The sequence below is a fragment of the Protopterus annectens genome, chromosome 6.part0 (assembly GCF_019279795.1).
Source record: "Protopterus annectens isolate FY-2018-M chromosome 6.part0, PAN1.0, whole genome shotgun sequence".
Lineage (NCBI taxonomy): Eukaryota > Metazoa > Chordata > Ceratodontiformes > Protopteridae > Protopterus > Protopterus annectens.
Window position 1 is genome coordinate 990,227,804 of NC_056737.1, and position 23,278 is coordinate 990,251,081.

The window sequence follows — 23,278 nt, forward strand, 5'->3', positions numbered from 1 at the left end:
CCTTAAATGGCAATTAAAAAAATCTCGAAGATCTGGGGAAGTCTAATAGAAGTGAATATGCATGAAGAGTGAAAAGCTGTACTAAAAGGGTGGCTCCATACATCATACTGCACTGTTGTACATCAGAGTTTGAAAGTTTGTTTTGAATTTGTATTGTTACATTTTGTTTTATTTGTTTGGTACCAGCTGGTATATTTTATGCAGAACCAACCATTCTGATGCTCATGCAGATGACTGGAATAATTCACTGAATCAGACTTTTTTTAATCTTGAAGAGGTACCCCTGTTACTGTACCTCTAAAATGCATCACTGATGGAAAGATTTAACATAGTTTGTACTTTCTTAAATTCACGCTAGTGATGAATCAGTAGGCCGTAAGCAGTAGGGTATTTTTGTATCTGGGCAGAGATGGTAACGGAACTTCCGATCTCTGTTAAACAAGTTTAGTTCAATATGGCTTATAACAGACTGTACCCAAGTCAGATTCAGACTTTTAAAAACAAATGCCATTATTTACCACTAGACTGACCGATATGGAGTACATTTGGCATTTGGAAGTTATTTTATAGGTTTGCAGAAAAAAGTAGCAGTATTAAACAGTATAACTAATAGCTACTTAAAATAGTGCTTATAGATATATTAAAGCAGCATGCCTGGCCAGAGATTTATGTATATTAAGTCTTTCCCATGCTTGAAAGAGACAAGTTTTAGAAATATTTCTTAAGAGCTCACCTGAAACCAGTAAGATGCTGACGTTATCCCCTGTCCACCTGTACAGAACATGGTTAATTATTGTTTTTGTAGCCAGAGAAGCAAGGCCACTGGGCCTTATCCATCCCCTTGTGATAGAAGACTACTGGATTGACTATTTGACATCTGTCAAGGGAACCTTCACAGACAACTTCCTTTTCTGTGTGATAGCAATAAAACAGTTTATGTTTCATTACAAAATATGAGTCTACTGTCATGTACGCATCAAGTCTAAATGAACTTTGATGGATACAGATGTCTAATTTGGTGGTCACCCTCCAGAGCCTGTGACTCCAGCAAATCTTTGTCTCTAGGATGTCCTTTTGTCATTTCTAAAGCACACTACATTCTGTATATTTACTTAACAGAGTTGTTTCTCTCCTGCATTAGTGCCAAGGCCATGTTTTTATTATTCCTGACCTGAACATTTCCTTCAGTAGTAAGAGAAGGAGATTCAAACAGACTGATTTTGTGATGTTTAATATTTTTACTGTTCAAAATGGAAGTGTAGTCATTTATTTTATTAAAATGGAAATCATAGAACTTTTTACCCCATCACTATAAACTGAACAGGGCTTTCAAGACACAAGATTTTTTGCCAATAGAAGTGTAATTATTTTGGAAGTGCTGCAATTTATCAGTCAGGATGACAGGTGAGGTGGTAAACTGGTATAAGATAAATGCAATATGGGTAAAGCATCAGGAATGAACACTATTTCTATAAAGTAGATATTTTGCAGCGATCGTTGTGGGATGTTGTGTCAGGTAAGGTGTGTTATGAATTCCTTGAAATCTACACGTACATGATGACAGTTTTTACATAGCAGAAAACATTGCAAAGTTCACATTTAAATGAAAACAAAATAAAATGCATCTGAAAAAACTTTACATTTTTGGCTTTATGTAACACAGATTTTTAGTTATTGAGGTTTTGTAAAACACACTGAGTGTGCTGTTATTTGCTCCGGTAGAGGATTCTTTGATGCATAGGGTTGAACACAGGGTCGTTAGTAGGCATTTACATGTATTCCTGGAGATGTACATACCTTTTATGTCTCAAGAAATGTAAGATGTTCATCGTGTTTCACTGTTGCAGTCATTACAATTGGGTTAAACTGCTGGCAGGCTACCCACAGTTGGCCTGAGTTCCAAAGTCTAGGTCCAGCATCAGTTGCTGTCGCCTCCTCCCTGACGTCAGTGCGCCAGGGGTATAAAAGATGCAGCCGACACCATTTTCTTCCGTCTTTCTTGCCGCACGGTGCCCGAAGCAAAAGCAGTTCGCAAGTGTCGGTCGGCTGACTCCTGAGATTTTCAAACTCGAATTTCAGATCCGAAGTCTTCATTAAAAAGCTAAGTACCCCGTTGGAGAAACTTTTTTCTTGCTCCAGACCGATGTCAGAAAAAGTTAATAATTGTATTTCTTGTGGGAAGCAAATACTTCATAAGGAATTTCATTCTTACTGCATTCCTTGCCTAGGCCCTGACCACGACGTTGCTAGTTGTCAGTTTTGTGCTAGATTTAACCAACGCACTATTAAGCGTCGGTACGATTTTGCATTTCATTACTTTGGCAGAAGATTTAATTATATAATGTGGTCAGAACAGCCGACTACCGGAGTTTACATAAAGCACAAAGAAAAAGAGAAGGACAGGCATCCGAGGTCCAAAACCGACAACGAGGCTTCTTCTAGGCCAGTCGCCAGTTCGCCAGTTCTCAGTGAGGTGCTTTCACAGCCCCTGACGACCGCTACTTTAGAGCCGCAGGCCGATACCGACTCCCACGTGGAGTCAACCAGGCCTACAGAAACTCAAGGTGTTGGTCCTTCGGAAACCATTCCCTCAGATGGGTCTGGAGCCGCTGAGCAGGCATCGGCTTCTGAGGGCGTTTTCAGGCCTACACAATTATATGTTAAAACTACTTCAGCTTCAAAGGCAAAGACTAAAGCAGCTTTAAAGACAAAGAAACAAGTACAACAGCCCCATGGACAGGCCTCCATGCCTAAAAAACAGATGCTCAAAATGGCCGAAGACCTGATTACTTTGATCGGGGTTCTCATCCCCCTCCTGACAGGAGGCCTAGGCAAGAGGTAGAATATGAATCTTCAGATCAGGTTTCCATTTCATCTGATTCCTCTTCTGATCAGGAATACACTCTTCCTCCTTATGAGGATTCTGATGCTGAAGAATCTATCCCCTCAGCTTCTCTTCCTGAGGATTATTCTTTTGGGGAAACACTGCATACCATGAGGGAGCATTTCCACTGGGAGAGCCAAGATTATTCAGAATCTAAGAAAAGGCTCAGAGACTTTCTTTTACTGCCTCAGCACAGGCCCCTGGCTATTCCACCTGTGCTAGACATTGTAGATGATGTATTTTCAGAGTCCAGCCTGACTCCAGACTCCTTACCTCCAGCTCCAGTTAAGCCAGACAGATACTACAGGGTTCCAGACTCCCACAAATTTATTTTTAAAAACCCTGCTGCTGACCCAGAAACTATCTCTCAGGGTCCCAAGGGGTCAAGGCTGCCACTGCAAAGAAACCTACCCCCTCTGACAGAGATTCCAGGGCACTGGACAGATGGGGAAAAAAGATTTACACTTCTGCTACCTTGGCTATAAGGGCTTTAAATTGTCAGTTTCATATGCTTAAATATCAGCAATACATTACGTTATGTCACTGCTTAAACAGAAAATGTTGACAAATTCTGAATGTGCAGAAAATAAAGAAATGCAGGATTTTTTTGCATGCAGCTGAACAAGTTGGAAAGCATACTTTACAATGTGGTTTTGATTCTTTGGAGGCCTCCTGCAGAGCCACTCTTACAGGTTCTGTCATTAGGAGGCATGCTTGGTTAAAGGAACAGAATCTGCCTGATCATGTTAAAGCAAAATTATTAGATGCTCCATTACAGCATGATACCTTGTTTGGTGTTAAAGCAGAAGAGGTGTTGAAGAAAATGGAGGACAAAGCTAAATCTATGCAAACAGTCAAGGATTTCTTACAGGTACAGCCTCCAAGATTTAACAGACACTGGCCTACAAAGAATTGATCCTTTCCAGTGTCTGACAGGCCACAAAGAGGCAGATACAGATGCCCTAGAGGTAGATCCCAGCCCCAAGGCTCATACAGGTCTAAACAATGGGGTGCTTCTACCTCCAAAAGTGGAGAAGACAAATCACAGCCATACAGAAAGCAGTCCCAATGACTTCCTCCTGCCAGCGCCAAGCACTTATCTTCTGGCAGCTCCTTTAGGGGGAAAACTAACACTTTTTTCTCAAACTGGCACCCAATCACCCAGGACAAATGGGTCTTGAACATAGTGTAACAACCTTACAGGTTTCACTTTCACACACTGCCAAGGGCAAACGGTATGCCAGACCTGCCAAGAAATCAATGGGCAGAGGCACAAAAACAAGTTTCATCCCTCATGGACATGAGGGCCATTTAGCAAGTACCACATCAAGAGCAGAAAGGACAAAGCCTGGAGGCCAATACTGGACTTATCTATTCTAAACACATACCTGGATATTCCAAAATTCAAAATGTTGACTCTGCAGCAGCTTCTGCCCATGCTGGGCAAGAAAGCTTGGCTTGTAACTTTAGACCTAAAAGAGGCATACCTGCATGTCCCAATCAGACAGTCATGCAGAAGATACCTCAGATTCATAGCTGGCTCAATGCACTACCAATTCTCTGCACTGCCCTTTGGCTTATCTACTGCGCCCAGGGTCTTCACAAAATGCCTGGCACCAGTAATTGCATTTTGCATACAAAGAGGAATACAAATATATCCTTACTTGGACGACTGCCTTACTCAAGCAGAGAACAAGGACTTACTACTACAGCATATGGCATTTGTAAAAAGATTATTAACATGCCTAGGGTACACAGTAAATTAAAAGAAATCAAAACGTGTACCTCTCAAGAGATAATATTCCTGGGTGCAAGCTTAAATACAACTGCCCAGATGGCTTATCTCACGCCAGACAAACAAAGGCAACTGACTACTTATTTCAGAAAATTGGCAACAAACACGCAGTTAACTGCAAGAAAAATTCTGCAGGCTTTGGGCTTCATGGCATCCTGCATTCTGCTAATTCCATATGCAACACTACATATGAGGAAACTACAATGGTATCTAAAAAGTGTTTGGACTCAATATTGCCACAGCCTGGAAACAATAATTACACTCATTCCCTGCCTGCAACTGGAGTTTCGATGGTGGACAAAGGCCTGTCACCACAACAAGGGGCAGCCATTCACCATACCCCCAGCCAGGCAGACATTGACAGCAGATGGATCAGATTATGCCTGGGGGGCCCACATGGCAGGAAGATGTATTCATGGCTCATGGTCCGCAATCCAAATGCATCTACATATCAATCAAAAAGAGATGCTAGCTGTTCAAAATGCCCTGATAGCCTTCAAGGACTTACTTCATCCAGGACAACTACTGATAAAGACGGACAATGCTACAGTCATGTGATACATAAATAGGCAGGGAGGAACACATTCTTACCCCCTTTGCAGACTAGCCATGACTTTGTGGGACACAGCATTGACTTACCAAGTACATCTGCAAGCACAATTCCTGCCAGGAAAGATAAATACTCTGGCAGACGAACTAAGCAGAAACCTCATGGATCCCCACAAGTGGAAACTGGATCCACAAGTCTTCAACATGATAACAAGAAATTGGGGATGCCCGGACATAGATCTATTTGCCTCCCCTCACAACTGTCAACTACAGAGATTCTGCACAAGGACTTATCACAAACAAGCATGGAAAGTGGATGCACTATCTTTCAGCTGGAAAAACTTAACAGTATATGCATTTCCCTCACTGCCTCTCCTCCCCAAGGTACTCCTAAAGGTCAGACAAGAGAAGCCAAAAATTATACTGATTGCCCCAGACTGGCCCCGCCAGCACTGGTACCCAATCCTAAGGAACTTGACTCAATGCCCACCGTGGACATTACCTCAAATTCCTCACTTACTGACCCAACAAAACAATCATATCCTGCACAGCCAACTCAGGACCTTAAATCTGGCAGCATGGCGGATAATGTAGCTTTTCAAAACACACTTCTCTCTAAAGCGGTGATGGATGTTATCTTGGAGACTAGGAGGCCCAGTACCAGAAAATCTTATGCAGAAAAATGGAAGAGATTATGTGCTTGGAACCAGGCACAAGGAATTGACATGATTGTTCCAAATATCTCTCAGATTTTGCAATACTTAACTGAGATGCTGGACAAAGGCCTTTCCTTTTCATCAGTTAAGATTCATGCCTCTGCCATTTCAGCTCATTACAATACAGAGCCACCTATTTTTTCTCATCCTTTATTAAGGCAGTACCTCAGAGGAGCCAAAAACTTACACCCTCCAAAGAGATCACCAATACCTGCATGGGACCTCAATTATGTCTTGGAAAAACTCACTCTGCCTCCTTTTGAGTCAGCTGCTACAGCTGATATACAATTTTTATCCTGGAAAACAGCTCTGCACCTAGCAATAACCTCTGCAAGATGAGTCTCAGAGCTACAGGCACTCATAGCTGTGGAACCTTTTATCATTTTCCATCCAGACAGGGTTTCTCTAAGGACAAACCCCACATTTATGTCTAAGGTAGTGTACAGTGTGGCCCTCAACCAAACTATTCATTTGCCTACTTTTTATCCAAAACCACAGAATAAGGGTGAGAAACTTCTGCATTCTTTGGACATACACAGACAACTGCGCTTCTACTTGGACAGAACCAAAGCTTTCAGAAAGACTGAGCAATTACTGGTAGCATATGCTGCAGGATCACAAGAAAAGGCTATCTCAAAGCAGACTATTTCAAAGTGGATAGGTCACTGCATTCTTTTATGCTATTCTCAACATGGCAAATCAGTGACTAAGGGCATTAGGCCACATTCAACCAGAGCAGCAGCCACTTCAGCAGCCTTCCTCAGAGGAGTGCCAACCAAAGACATTTTAGAGGCTGCAACCTGGAGTTCAGTGCACACTTTTACAAAGCACTACCACTTACCACTCTACTCCAAATCCAGGGCAGGCTTTGCCACTGCAGTCCTGCAGGGCCTCATAGCCACTCCTAATTCTATTTAGTTCCAGCCTCCCAACCTTAGCTTTGGGATTCAACCCAATTGTAATGACTGCAACAGTGAAACACGATGAACATAGTACAGTTGTGTACCTACCATAAATGTAGATGTTCAAGTGTATTCACTGTTGCAGTCCAGGTTACCCACCCACCATCCCCCTTATCTTTGCTGGACCTTATCTGTACTTCTGTATTCTATACAACCTATGTGGCGTATTTGCTTGTAGATGAAGGAAACTTGTTACTTGGTGCATGCATGCTTTATAGACATATTTTTAGCCTACCCTTTTGGGGGCACCTGACATCTGGGGCAAGAAAAACTGAAGAAAATGGCGTCAACTGCATCTTTTATACCCCTGGCGCATTGACGTCAGGGAGGAGGTGACAGCAACCGACACCAGACCAAGACTTTGGAACTCAGGCTGACTGCGGGTAGCCTGCCAGCAGGATAACCCAATTGTAATGACTACAACAGTGAATACACTCGAACATCTACATTTATGGTAGGTACACAACTGTACTTTGTGGTTATCAGGAATATCACTGATTTTTGTTGAATATATTATAACCTATAATTCAAAACATTGGAGCTGCAAGGGTTTCCTGTGTCAAAAGTCAAGTCAAGTCAAAGAAAACTTTGTCATTCAGAACTACACACCAGTGCAGCTGAAGGAAATTGCAGTGCTTCGTTCTCAGTGCAGGAAACAGTTGCACATATAGATAGAGAAAAATTAATAAAATATCACAGTAGACGTTTATTAAGTAGCAATTTGTAAGTAAAGTAGGATGTGATGTTCTGACCTGTAACTAAGGAAGAGTTAAACAGATGATTAATGAATGGCTGGAGTAAAAAGGGATAAAGCAGTTCTGTAAGTTAGGTTTGTTTTCCATTTTAGATATATATATATATATATATATATGTATTATGTTTTGTTGTAGACATTTTTGGAATAGAGACTATAGCATATCCTTTGAGCTGTAACAAAGGTCAGCCTGTGATAGATTGCTAGGATACACAGATGATATACTATGTACCTATGTATCATGAAATCTGGTTTTGAACTTCAAAAACTAAAAATGGCATGCAAAGGTTTTGATATAAAATTAATAAGTGGAAGTTAGCATTTGTTTTGTGCATGCTATAGATGAATATATAGCTAAGCTGCGGTGGTACAGCGGTAGTGTTGTTGCCTCACAACAAGAGGTTCTCCTGTTCGATTCTTGGCTGGAGTGCCTTCTATGTGGAGTCTGCATGTGCTCCCTGCGGTCTAGTGGCCTCTGAAAGATATGTGTAAATGGGCGTGCCTTCACTGAAGGTTGGGCATCGGGCTGGCAACTCAGCACCATAAAAATCTACTGCCAATCATTAGCGGACCGGAGTTCCGCTGTGGCGACCCCTAACTGGGAAAAGCCAAAAAGACAAACAAACATAGATGAATACGTAGCTGTTTTGGAAGTTAAAGTCTGTAAAAGAAGTTATAGTTTGTGAAAGAAAAAAGATCAAAATATGGTGCAGGATCAAGGCTACTTCTTCATGTAATTGCATGTTGTCCATCAACAGTGTTTACAAATCCGGTATCTTTTTTTGTTTTGGCAAAATGCCACAATGCTGTACTTATTGACATTAAAGACGATTAATTTCTACTGCATAGTTTGTGTATAAATTTAAGTTTTTAAGTGCTGTTTGAAAGGAGCTGGAGTTACCAGGGTTAAGGACAATGCTCCCATGTCTGTAATATACTTTTGCTCGTGTCATTAATTTTTATGACCATTGTACTACACACTCCATATATGATGCAAAAGTATTGTAAATATCTTGAAACGATTGAATCTGTAAGTGTTGTTTAAACTACTCTACCATGATGTTCTTTTCATAGTAATTTCTTGGATTTTTTTTTTTGCCTGGACCTCTAAGACATTCCTGGAAAACAAATGCAAGTAAATTAATATTTTTTTTTTCTGGTGAGTCAGACACTGGATTCAGTTTTGACATTTAAAAAAAGATGCAAAAAATAAAGTCAATCAGGACAGTCCTTCTGTTGTCATCTGTTGTGTACTACCATGCAGCCATTTGTGGACCTAAGTTATTATACTTTTATTTAACTCTATATCGCTAGGTTTATCTAGGATTCTTTTGTGGGCTATAGTGTCAAATATTTAAGTACATCAAAGTAATCTGCATGAACAGGTAAGCCTTCTTCCTAGATGGTGGTCACACTTCAAAACAAATTATGATATTAAGCAAAAAGCATACTAGATTAGGCCATGGAAAAAAAGATTTTCTTTGTCTGCCTCGGTAAATTTCATGCTGATTCTGTCCATCATCTTGCAAAATATGCTTGTGAGGCTGATTGGACTGTACTTATGGGGATCGGTAGAAGAGCCTCCCTTGTGAATTGGTACAGCACCCTGCTTCCGGATCTTATAAGGAAGGTAGCCAATTTTAATACTCTTAATTAAGAATGAGCTTAAGGGTTATATTATGTTATATTTGATTGCACAAGTTAGGCTTTTTTTTGTATTTCATCTAGTCCCATGGAACTGGTATTTTTCGCCTTACTGAGGGCAAAAGTGATCAATTCAGATATAAATTCAGATGGAATTTATGTCTAAGGAGGCAGGACACCATGAAACTGCCTTATCCATTTCTGTGAGTACAGAATTACTGTGTCTAATCGCAGAGTCAGTAGCTATGAGGGTGTTTCCAATGTGATGTAGTTTATAGAGTCATTCAAACAAAAGTACTTATCAACATAGACATTTTTAGTTGACAGGCAGATGAAAAAGGTTAAGAGGAGGTTGTCTTCATGCATGAAAAAAGGTATTTTTATTGATGTTCATTTACGGTAAGTTATTGGTACAAGACAATAATGGTGTCTAAGATAACAAAAAGAGCTTAAGCACAACCAGAGGCTACGTTGTGCAGTGAAGCACTAGACGAACTGCATTGGCTGTTTTCCATTTCTGTGATTAGATGAGTTTATGATAACAGCTCAGACTAACTATTTGAGAGTCTTTCTTTGCCTACTGTTAACTTTTCTTATGGTTTTATTTAGGACTATGTAAAAATGAACAGGGGAATCGGGAGTGCCTCATGTTAAACGCTGTTTGTTTAAGACTTTCTGTGGTTCATTACACAACTCCTTTGAATTATACCTACTAATGCAGTCATTTTGTTGAATGATAGTTTAACTTTGATTAAAGGAACCGGCTGTAGAAAAAAGAATAGGTGGCAGATATTTGGGGGTATTGAAAACAAATTACTGTTATATGAATGTAATTTTTTAGTAGTTATTATTGCTTTTATGCACTGAATTTGTTAAAATCTTTGAGATCATTTGAGCATGCTTCTTAATTGTATTGTTTATCCTCCCAAACTAGTGTGATCATGTAAAGGTCCACCTTTTCCACTTTCTGTCCATTCTTTTCCACTAAAAGTGAGAGATAGGTTTAGATCCTAATCCTTCAAACTAAACACTTGTCTTTGTGTCTGTGTTGACCTGGCAAGTTTGGTTGATGTTCCAGAATACTGCAAAGGTAACAGATGAGTGCACTAGTAAACAATGCCTTGTATTCTTTATGCTTCTTTGTAAGTATGTGCTTGATTGGGTATTGAAAAATGGGAATTAAATAGCAAAGAAATGAAGACCACATGTTGTTAATGTCCATCATCAGAGATGGAATGACACTTGTTGGGGATTACAGCAGCAGGAAGGCTACTGAAAAAACTGATACCTGTCATTTGAGATGGCATAACATCTGTTGTCTGAATATGCAGTGTGGTCCACAGCAGAAGATGCTGTCTTATGCTGAGTACCTGACATAATTCTCCATTTCTTGTACTTGATTGCTGGAACAGGGATTAGCCCTCTTCCTAATTCTCTGGTGACCAGTCTTTAGCTTACAGCTCAGGAGCAGGAGGGTCACTGGGAAGATGGTGGAAGTGTGCCCCTACTTTCTACAAGACAGTAGGGTTGAGTGCTGCAGTCTTTGATCACTGGTGAACACTAGAAGGATTGCTGTTGTGGGCTTAACATGAACTGAGGGGTTGATCAGGTGGTCCGACCTTTGCTCACATGGGCAGATGGCATTAACATCATCAGCTAAATTAAAAATTCTTCACATCTGCAGAGTAAAGAATATATAGTTTCCTGACCCTTGCCCTGTGCTGGTCATGACCAAAATCCTAACAGGAAGTATTTACTCCCCAGGCAGGATGGTCCATTAAATTACAAGATGTAGTAGTTAAAAGAACCGCAATGCAGGAATACACGTGCTAATAATGAGATCAGCTAGATCTAAAAGTTACTGTGGGGGTTAGAAAAACCCTTTCCATTTCCAGGAAAGTACAGATAATAGTACAGAATCCTTCACTCGGGATACTGAGTCCTGATCTTTGAAGATTTTCTTTTCTGTAAAAGTATCATATCTCATTGGTATCGAAGAGTTCAAAAATATTTTTCACTAAATGCATTTAAAAAGACACATATATTGCAATATTTAGTTAAAAAGATCAATATAATTATATTAATCAAAAGTGAAAAAAAATTCCTTATTTCCATTTTGTGTTAAATACAATATTTCTTAACTATTAATGGAGAACATTGTATAAATGGTGAGATTTCAGTACTTCTATGTTGCTTTCTTTTATCAGCCTTAAGTACATAAGCTAAGAAGAAGAATCATCATCATCATCATATTTGTCATCATATTGATAGTAATAATATTAATAATAACACAGAAGATGTTTAATAAGTCTTTCATTCATATCCTAGATCTATTAATAATATAGATCCTTTATGTACCTGCTTTACCAGTGGCAATGATTATGATGTCCATCTTCACTTCTTCTACTTTTTAACACCTTCCCTTTGTGTTTACAGATGTAAATGAATGTGCACTTTTTGGATCAGAGATCTGTAAGAATGGACGTTGTGTCAACCAGCTCCCTGGCTACAGTTGCTACTGCCGATTTGGCTATTACTATGATAATATTAGGCTAGAGTGCACAGGTGAGTAGACAGTTTACAGCAGAAATCCCATCTGCTTTACAGTAGTAAGTATAACACCAGCATATCATTTTCTGGCTCCTGTATACTGCAGGGAAAATTTTCTTGGGACTAATTTTTTAGGTTGGGGGTGAAACCACAAATTTCTGAAGTTTCTAAACCTTCTGATAGTATTCGGCATGAACTGCATACATTTCTGCACCCGTGACATGCCTGTATAGGTGATAGGCCTAGGATGTCAGACATTTGAGCAGAGATGCAAGGACTCCATATTTAAGAGAGAGAGTTTACTTCCATATGAACAAGGCAGAAGATTGAACTTTATTCCTGGTTTATCCAAAGGAGATGTCATGAGTACAGTGTGGGCCGGCGACCTTGTGGGCATGACTGGAGATGGCATACTTTTTATGAGCATGTGCTGAAGCTTGCAGATAATATTAACATACCACTATTTCACTCCATTTGTATTTGGGAAGGCAGCTAAATGACAGGACAGCGTGACAAGTGACACTACTGTGTGTGACACAGTTGCTTCAAGCAGGTTCCTGCAATTCCAACCTGGAAGCAATCTAAAAGAGAACCAGAAGAATATATGACTGAAAAATTAATGATCAGGTCAGATTTGTAGAAATTGCTAGTCATGTTTTCTTGAAAGAAAAAGGTTACTAATATGCCCTAAACTATTTGACAGCTGTTTGGCAATATAAAAACAACAGAGGTGAATGTCCATATACACTCTGTTGCATTCTTATACATGTGTCAGTGAAGCAAAGCATTTTTCACACTAAAGTGAAGTACTCGTCTTTACTTCCAACCTCCTTTTGAATGCTTCTGTCAATGTGTAATTACCTGGTAAAGAAGCGCTTGAAAGTGCATTGCCTTTAAAGCTTACTAAGACATGAGTAGAACCCAAAAATACTTGAATGAATCAAAAACTAGAATTTATAATGTTAGTAAAGACAAATCAGCAGTGGAATTGTGATGTTAACAAGCTGTAGTATCAGCAGTGTAGTTAAAAAGTGAATGTGCTTACACACAAATATGCTGAACATATCCGAAACAATTATTTATCATTTCCCGTTCCAAGCGTGCAAAAGAACGGTGTTAGTGATGCCACGTGTTTCTACTGTAACAGACTAATGTTTAAGTGAATCAGTCAACACATAAGATCTGCTGCCTTAGTTTGCATGTAGCAATAGCAGAAACAAGACAACAGCATAGTTATGTAGTTAACAGAGAGTAGTGGGAGTGTGATGCAACAAAGGCAGAAGGAGGCAGCCTTAAGGAGGACTGCATAAATTGCCATGGCAGCTTTATTTCTGACTAGGGTTTGCTGAAAAACAATAAAATTGCCATGTTAATTGCCACTGTTACTTTGTTAAAAGCTGTTATACCACACTGCAAAGTATGTGCTATTAGTCTTATCCCAATGGCATACCATATTGATGTTTTTACTCATGGCTTACTGTCCTGATTAACCAAAGTATTGCTCATGCATGTAAACCAATACAACAATGAGTACTGAGTGCAGATAAACATGACAACTTTGTTAGATTATGAGACTGCTTATCAAACTTGTGCTTTTATGTCTTATTTTTGAAGTAGTTTTATGATTTCTTTGTAGTATATTTTATGGAAAGGTTTATGTTTCATGCTCTTAAGTATTTTAAGTAGCACTAAGACTATAGTGCAACCCTCTCTGAATACTTTGCAGAAGAGATCTAAAAGATAAATTAATTCAATGGAGTAAAAGGTCTAATTTCTATTTACAGATATCAATGAGTGTTTGGAGGAAGACTCCTGTATAAATGGGGAATGCATTAACACACCAGGCTCCTTTTACTGTTTCTGTCACCCCCCACTGCTACTGGATCTGACACAGAGAAAATGTATCAATATGACTTACTACGATGGTAAGAAGTGCCTTGACACGGCTAGTGCAAGGTCATAGCAGACTGCATGTTTTATGCTTTTGTAATAGTATGGATTACAAAAAAAATTAAAGTCATTGTTGAATACAATGCTGAGGATGCACATCTGTGGCAGTATTAAGCGCACACATGCACATTTGTGTGTGTGTGTGTGTGTGTGTGTGTGTGTGTGTGTGTGTGTGTGTGTGTGTGTGTGTGTGTGTGTGTGTGTGTGTGTGTGTGTGTGTGTGTGTGTGTGTGTGTGTCTGTCTGTCTGTCTGTCTGTCCACATGTCTGTTGTTCAAGGAATGGGGGGAGTTAACGCTTTTTTGCATGACTTCCTCACTCAGTGAATTGAAAGTTCAGCATTCTCTCTGTAGGACCACTTGTCACATTATATAATTGACTTAGAATCTTTGTAGTTATTTATCTGATTGATTAATTTAATATGAATGAAAATGTTTAAAATCAGTTCTGCCCCTGACTTGGATCATTACGGAAAAAGGGCCATTTCAGGTCCAGTTCACTTGCCTGGCTACAGCCCACTTATCTGATTAGCAAGCTAATGAGTAATTATGAAATGGAAGTATTAAAAGTGGTAGATTACAGGAATCTGTGACCTATAAATTATTGCATTTCCTAACTGGAAGAAGCACTGTACAGGAGAATAAATTCAGGAACAAGGGGAAATCCTCCAAATCTTGCAGAAAAATAATCTTTCGGCCATTAGAGCAGCCGCAGTAAATGTGCAAACCAAAAACCCAATGCTCATCTATGCTAGATGTATCACATGCGGTAAAGAATCACGTAAATATAAACTTATTCAATATGCAGAAACGTACATGCACTAAGCATGCTAATCATTTGTGTCAAATGCGGGTGTGCTGAGTGTCAGCATATTATGCTGATGTATTACAGCACTGAGATAAAGCAGAACCACACAGTTTACTTACCTGAAAAAATACTTGAAATAGTTTTAAAAATAAATCAGCCAGATATTTACAATAAATCTTACTATAGTGCTTGATGTTCTGTATTTTATTTATTCTTTAATGAGTTTCCCAAACACAGCATAATCAAAGCACAGCATGCTAAACCATGTTGCAAAATGTATTGCTTAAATAAATTGTATTTCAGGTTTTGCTCTTACCAGTCATTAACAAGGTGATTCATATTTACCTGCTTAATAAACGTATAAAAAATATGAGATGAGATTGTAATGAAACATTCAATTAAGCACTGAATTGCCACTATTACATGACTGTATTACCAACTATTTGTAATATTTGTATAGGTTAAGGCAGATGTATTAATATATTTTTTTTCTGTGTAAACTATATAAGCACTCTAACCATATATTCACAATACATGCATAATACATTAATTACTGACAGTTTCATGTCTTACATAAAGTAGTAACTGCATTCTATGAACATGAAACTGTGTATTGAACCTGCATATACGCAGAGGGATACACAAGTCTCTTTAATCAGTTCACAGCAGCAGGCCAGAGAATAGTACTGCGGTGTCTGGAAAGGGAGGATCGTACTTTTTAGGGTGTGTGCCAGTAGTTTATGCATCCTTTCAGTGAATGCTGATGTCATAAATTAAATTCACTGAAATCTGCTTTCAGAACCAATAGACATTGCCTTTCACCCCACTGTTGTGTAACTGTGGAGTTGGTGTATGTAAGTATGGGGGGTGATGTAACTTAGTTTTGTCTACATTTCAAATTTTACAAGGGATGTCAGCATTTCATGATTTACAGGTTTATGCATATAAAGAAGTTAAGTGCTGAACTGAGCATACATTGTCTTAAAAGTCCATCAAATCAAAGCACTTGTTAAGGTATGGGAAATTAACACTGTAGAATACTGCAAAGCTATTTGAGGCTCATTGTGAAGAAGCCCTTTAAAGCAGGTGACAATCTGAATCCAAAGAACACATCCTCTATCCTTAAGTGAATTTCATTTATCAGAGTATGTATCACAGCAGGTGTAATCTGTAAGAGGAAACACTCTTTTTGCCTTGTTTTTCAGCATGACGATTGCTTTGTTTGCAAGATCATGGTACAGCGTCAGGTGAGTGGGAGATATGATCACATGATGTGTATTGCCTTTTAAATAAGGTCGTGATCAAGCAGTACTAAAGAGGGTCTCTGAGCAAAGCTGCAGTCTGATGCTGATTTATGGCAGTCTGTCTTCATTAAAATATTATTTCTACAGCTCTTTAAGTGTTGCTTTGTTCTGTTTCTCTGATTAAAATGCATTGCTGATGCATACCACACTGCCTCAAGCTCTCCGTACACTTGTTTCTAATTTTTTGTTTTTTTTACCTCCCTATTGAAATGTCAGTATTACTCATCACACTGAGTGCTGAAAGATTGAAAAAAGAAAAAAAAAGAAAATCCAGGAGAAGAGCAAGTCTCAGACATCAGTCATTTCCTTTAAACTTCATTTTTACAGGAGGTTTGCCTCCCTGAACCCCAAATGTATACCAACTCCAAGATTGCCATACTTCAGAGAAAATATTATGAAAAATGGCCATCTCAGTCTTGAGATATATATATATATATATATATATATATATAGGTTCATAGGTTCATAGGTTAGTACTAGGCTATCAGCCCTAGGGCCTATACCTGAATATTTCTTCCCACATTATTTACTTTCCTGGACCCCTGTCTAGCACAAGGTTCCTCTTGAAGAGGTCCAAAGAGGCACTCTGCTTGACATATATAAGTTCATTTTTTTTGGTCACTCAGTCTCCATGTTTTAGGAACTTGTTCTAGTGGGTCTAAACATTTCAAATGGGTTACCTGTTCCTTATCTTTCTTTTTTTTTCAGATTTTGCCACTTTTAAGAGGGTAAATCTAATGGCTTATAATTAATCTGTTCCTAATTTTAGTGTTTGATTAATAAAGGTGTGATATTAGAGTATTTGAGAGAAAATGTTTGAGAAGATTGTCCCTTCTGATGTTCAAGTGCCTATACTCTACTGTTTGCCTAAAATTCACAAAAATACCTGTAATGTACCTGGCCAGCCTATTGTTTCTATTTGTGGTACTATATCAGAAAATGTTACATGAGTACTAAGTAATTACCTAATACCACATGTTGTTTTACATTTGTATATTTGGGAACTCAAATGACTACTCTATCAGCCAATAGCTCTCTTATCACCCTTAGCAAAAATTATAGAAAAATGCGTTCACCAACAACTTTTACATCATTTATCTCAACATAACATAATAGCAAACTGCCAACATGGCTTTAGGCCATCACACAGTACCACAACTGCCCTTTTATCCTTTACAGATACCATCAATAGAAACCGCAATAAAAACATCCACTCATCTGCACTCTTTATTGACCTCTCAAAAGCTTTCGACATGGTAAACCACACCCTTCTAATCAATATTCTTGAATCCCTTTCCTTTGACTCTCAGGCTGTTAAATGGTTCAGATCCTACCTTAGCAACAGGCAACAGGCAGTTCTCTGGGAATATCAAATTTCATCCTTTCTGCCAATCACCCTCGGAGTCCCTCAGGGCTCTATTCTTGGGCCACTTCTTTTCCCATTATTTATCAATGACCTCCATGTAGCAATTCCTCAAGCCACCTGCATTCCATATGCAGATGATTCTACACTAATATGCTCAGCATACTCCCCATCAGAACTACATTCTCTTACTCAAAATGTTTTTAACATTGTAGAAACATGGTTTACAAAACGCTGCCTCCTTCCTAATGCCAAAAAAACAAGCTCCTTCTCTTTACTCCCACTATTAAGTCCTCCCCCATACATTTCTCAGTCTCTTCCAATAATGGCACTATTATATTCCCTGACTCTACCAATAAACTGTTAGGAATTACCATTGACAATAACCTTACATTTGATTACCATATAAATAACACCATTAAAACTGTCAACAGAAAAATAGGCTCCTTATATAGAATCAAACCTTTCCTAACCCCAACAGCCAGAACCAAGATTGCTCACTCCCGTCTAATCTCAACTCTTCTGTATGCCTCACCTCTATATACTAACCTAAAGAAAAATAATCTTAACAAACTAGCAACTTCATATAATAACATCGCCAGATTTGCCACTGGCAACCCCTTTAGAACCCACCACAGTCTGAATCTTTGGCAGCTAGACTGGCTTGAATTCCAAAACCATCTGATAATCTCCCAGCTCACCATTGCCCACAAGATATTTTACCAACCCAACACCACCCCTATACTCTCCAATCTCTTAATCCCCTATAAAAGTCTGAATTCCCTACGTTCTTCTAGCAAATTCCTCGCTAGCATAACCAAGTCAAACAACATGGCTGGTGTCTCTATGTTTACTAACACAGTGGGTAAAAACTGGAACCAGCTACCCAATGAACTAACTCTACTCTCTTCCTTGCCTCTCTTTAAACAAAAACTCAAAAAACACCTCAAAACGCACTGGTTATGACTTGTAGCAACCCCGACTAACCACCCATTTTCACTACTGATACTTCCTCTTCCAAATAAACTTACTAACATTTTAAAGCTAATTCATGCAAGCAAGGCTGTTACTGTTTGAACTCTAATCAACATACTGCTGAAATCTTTCTACTTTGATGTGAAAAATTCCTTATGAATCTTACTGTGCTACATTTTTTATTGTCGCTTTTTCAAGTGTAAATATCTTTAGTATGTTATTATTACTTCTTGTACTTTTTTTTAAATCCTTTCATTTACCATGTAACAACATTTTTAATTTTCTATTTTGCTGGAGCTTTTCTCCCCGGGCCTCTACTGAAAATGGGAATATATCCAGCTAGACTAGCCTGGTTAACAAATGTAAAATAAAACAAATAAAATAAATAAATATTACAGCAGGTGTAATGTACAGCAATGCTTCTTCACTGATGTGAACATTATTCAAAAAGTGTATCTTTCCCACCTATGAGTGCTTGTGTTCCAAAAATACCAGATTTAAGTTTACTAGCTTTGTGCCCTTTAAGGGAATTATACAATGTATTTTTCTAACAGTGATAACAGACCGGCACTTCCTCTTTTTAGTATATTATTTGCAACTAATGTACAGAGCTATGATTTTGTTGAACATTGCAAAGTTATTTTTATTCATGCAAAGGATGCAGCTTAGGTGACTTGCCTGCAGGCCTTCCATAGTTAACTATGTTGCTCTGTCATAGATTCTTCTGCATGAGAAAATTATATAGATGCACTGCAGTCAGTCCTGTCTTATTCCCAGCAAAGCAAAACATAATTCCACTTCTTGCAGCAACTGTCTTCCAAAGGGTTGCACTTACTGTCAATGTACAAGTCTGATACTAAATGGACTATGAGTTTTACAACTTGGCATTATAGGCACACTCATATAGTGTGTGTGTGCGCGTGTGCGTGCTTGTGTGTGTTTATTTTATATATCTATGTGTATGTACATATATAAATATATAGAGATAGAGGTAAAAACAATGCTGATTTTGTTTTATAACAGATAAAAACTGTCTGTAGTTAGCTGTATGAAATTGTAATCAAAACAATAACCATGTTTCTGCATGGCTTATGGCTTGAGAGGGTGCCTTATTCTTGTCTTTGTTTCGTTTTCCAGCTGACACTGATGCAGGCGAACATGTGCTCCTTTCTGTTTGTTGGGGAACAGTGACTCAGAGCATGATGTGTGCTAAGCCAATTAATGAGAGACAGACCACCTACACAGAATGTTGCTGCCTCTTTGGTGAGGCATGGGGTCAGGACTGTGCCTTATGTCCACCAAAAGGAACAGGTAGGAAAAACGTGTCTTTTTTCACAGTTTATTATGTATTGTTTTCATTTACATAAACAAACAATAACAGATACAAAATGCCAAAGGAAGAACAAGTACAAACATACATTCATCTTGGCTAGAGAACTTACATCTAAAGAATAATAGCTATATACAAAAACAGTAGATTGTAAATAACCATGTTCTCCTGTCTAAATGCACACTGTTATATGGTACAAAGTCACTATTTTATGATCTGGAGTGGAAGGAACAGTTGGTTGGGGGTTTGAGTGATAGGGGGGACATTTGGCCAGTGAGTATAAATGCGTTGAAGGCTGTTTACACTATTTGCATCATGGTTGCCACTAGCAGGTGGGTTAATAAGTATTTCCAGTATGTTTTAGTTACCTATTTTGTATTTATCTTAGATCTGATGTTTTATATAGAGGCAGTCTTCATGCAACTGGATTCTAATATAAGGGTAATTCCATTTAATTAGACAAAATTGAGTCAAGTAGGTTGCTCCAGTACATTTGGAAGTATGTCCTTTTTGTATTATTTTTAGTTAACGATTTATGTAAAGATACATATTTTATAGCCATATCTCTGAAGTTTTCCCAGGAGATTTTGGATTTGTTTAGCCAATTTTTTGCTATAAAATGTTTGATCAAGGCACATAGTGTTATTAATACATGTTTGCGTAATCCTGTGAGAGATTTAGGGGTTACATGGAGAATTGTAATTTCCCACGAGAAGGTAGTCTTTTTGTACCCCATCTTTTCAAGTTTTATTCTGAGAGAGCACCATCATTTGTAGCCAGTTTCCATAATTTATAGCCAGTTTTACAACTCCAAAAAATATGGAGTAAATCTGCACTAATCAGAGGGCAAAAGGGGCAGGATAGAGTTTTCTTATATCCAGACTTATTTAGGACAGCAGGGGTATGATATGAATTATTATTATCATGACCTGAGTATATATTAGATTCTCAAATGGGGTTAGTTTTAAAGTGTTTTGTATAGCATCATGTTTTTGCTCTAATGAAATATTCTTATCGATGTCCACCCAGTATTTGGAATAAAGAAATGAAGACTGGAATTTCATTTGTGAAATTAGTTTACAGACCTGAGAGATCATTTTAGATTTACAGGATAGGGTGTTAATAATTGTTGTGTTGTTTTTATCTCTTTTTCCTCTATTTTTGCATTAAATTATTTCGATTTTATTACTTATCTAAGTTGTCTAAGTATTGGGTCACATTTACGTGATGTGCCTAAGTGGTTTCTTAGTTCGTCCATGTTAAGATTATTAATATGGTATAATTGCCAAACTGTAATATTTTTAATTTGTGGATATTTGTCGAGCTCTATCATTTTATTGTTGATTTTTAAAGTTAGGATTGAAATGTATGGGTTGCAGGAATTCAAGTGTGTTTTCAAGGTGTAAGGATGAAATTAAATTTTGAAAAATAGTTATTTTATTTTTGATCATAGGGTGAATTTTTGGTTATGAGGTTGTTATTAGGTTGTAAGTAAAGTATTGTCTTAGGATTGATGTGTATAGAGCTTATTTGATTATACCATATTTTGACCCAGATAGGTGACCATGTTTGGCAAGCTATGTCATAATTAGAGATTTTAATAAGTTGACTAGCATTAATGATAGAGTGGTATAACTTGAAATCTGGGAGTCCTAATCCACCTTTATCTTTTGGGAATATTAGTTTTTCATACATTCTTATTGTCTTTGGGAATCAAATGAATTTTGATAGGACTATTTCCATTTTATAAAAGAAACTTTTAGGAATATTTTAGTTAATGGAATTTAGAGGAAATTGAATTCTAGGCAAAACATTCATCTTAATAATAGTCGCTTTCAACAAGGGGGATAAGTTTATATTCTTCCATCTTGAAATGATTAATTTAACTTGTTCCCATGTTTTTGAAGGTTGCCTTTCATCAATTCCTTGTGGGTATGAATAATACTCAGATATTTTAGTTTGTAAGTAAATTAAATGTTGGTATTGGGAAAGTGTGATTCATTATGATTATATGGGTTAATAGGAAAAATGAAACATTTTGAGGTGTTTATTTGATAGTTGGTTATATTAGAAAAGTAATCTAGTGAATTAAGGATTTTATGGAGGATAAAGTATTTTTTTAGTTTGAATTTCAGTTATTCAGAGGCAGTACTTATCAGAGGTATATGCATGATTCTAAATTTCTGCAAGTTCATCATACCTCATCAGAGGATCATAGGAGTTAAAGTGCAACAGATCCTCAGAAGCATTTCCACCTTGCTTACACCTATCTTTAAGCCTTTCTTCTCATTCAAAGACAGCAAGACCTGTCATATCAGAGGAGAATTTATGAACACTAATCCATGTGTCCAGATCTTTTTTTAAGATATACAATGTGTTGCACTGTTTAATTTGGAGATGTTGTTTGTTTTAGAGAAGGGGTAGGAGCTGCACAACAAATCTGACCCTTTTTTGTCTTATTTAGTTATCTGAGTAAATTTACATCTGTGCCCTGTTGTTAGCTGGACTGTTTAAATTTTTTTGAGTTGTAAGAGTTTTTGTACAGTTGAAACCCTTAGAGCCCTACAAGCAAGACACAGGTCTCCCCTAAGGGGTCCGCAATAAACTGAGTAAATGGATAAAGCCTCCAGTCTGTCTTTGTACCTCAAATCATTTAAGCCTCTGATCTTTTTAGTTACTAACCCCTGGGTTCTTTCAAATTGCTTGACATGCCTCATAAGGGACATCACAAAGGGGGCATTGCACTCAATGATGGATCTAATCAAAAAGGAGTACATGGAGATGAAGACTTCTTTCAGTCTGGAAAAAATACTTTTTGCTGTAAGCTGTGCAAGGCAAAAGGATTTCCTGACTACCATTGCAACGTGATAGTCAAATGTCAGAAAGGTGTTCTTCGATGTGCCCATTGCTTAATAGATTATCGGGTGTGTGCGACTTTACATGCATGTATTCATAGCAGTGTTGTGCCTGTCATAGTGTGACTAGACGCTGTCTGGGATACAGCTCTATGTGGAAATATGCACTTTACACAGTTATACATTGTGTTTGTGAGGTACCGACTGTGTAGCCAGAAGGGATAGGAGTGAATTACCTACATCAGTCTTTCCATCCTGGGGAGAAGGGTGTGGTCAAAGTCATACCACAGTATTAATACTTAGTAGATTGTCAGATGTGAGTAGCTTTGCATGCAGGGGCTGACAGAGGTGCTGTGCCTATCAAAGTGTCCAGACCACACGTGTGCTTGGAATATGCACCTACTTTTCAGCAGAGTAGGCACTGTACTATTTCCACTCACCATGACAGGGAGTGAGGAGTGTAAATTCTAATTAAAAAAAAGAAAAATTATCTGACTGAGCATAATGGTGATCCAGCACTCATCTCTTAATTCCCATGCATGGTTTTAGCTGGCCATATATCATGTAAGCCATGGTTTATTGTTTAATTTTGGAAGAGGCAGCTTTTTGCCCAACACAACAATATCAACTATCCCACCTTCAAAAATATAAACAAAATAAAAAGGGTATTTGTGAAACAGCAAAGAAGATTGCACATCCCAACTGAGAGATGATTTGACATATTAGTCATCATCCAGTAAGAAGCTTTTAATGAGAGTATATTAATAAGGACATTTTGTCCTTAATTACATATTTTTATACTGAAAAGAAAAACATTGGGTGTTAGTAGCAAAAACCACAG

General features: G+C 38.0%; 1 protein-coding gene across 1 annotated transcript in view; it reads left to right on the forward strand.

Annotated features, from left to right (window-relative positions):
* The window catches only part of LTBP2 (latent transforming growth factor beta binding protein 2), a 3,457,946-nt gene that overhangs the window by 3,338,960 nt on the left and 95,708 nt on the right, over nt 1-23,278 (forward strand). The window contains exons 32-34 of the mRNA XM_044074624.1: nt 11,741-11,869; nt 13,639-13,779; nt 19,390-19,563. Coding sequence (XP_043930559.1) covers nt 11,741-11,869; nt 13,639-13,779; nt 19,390-19,563 — 444 coding nt within the window. The remainder of the gene's footprint in view (nt 1-11,740; nt 11,870-13,638; nt 13,780-19,389; nt 19,564-23,278) is intronic.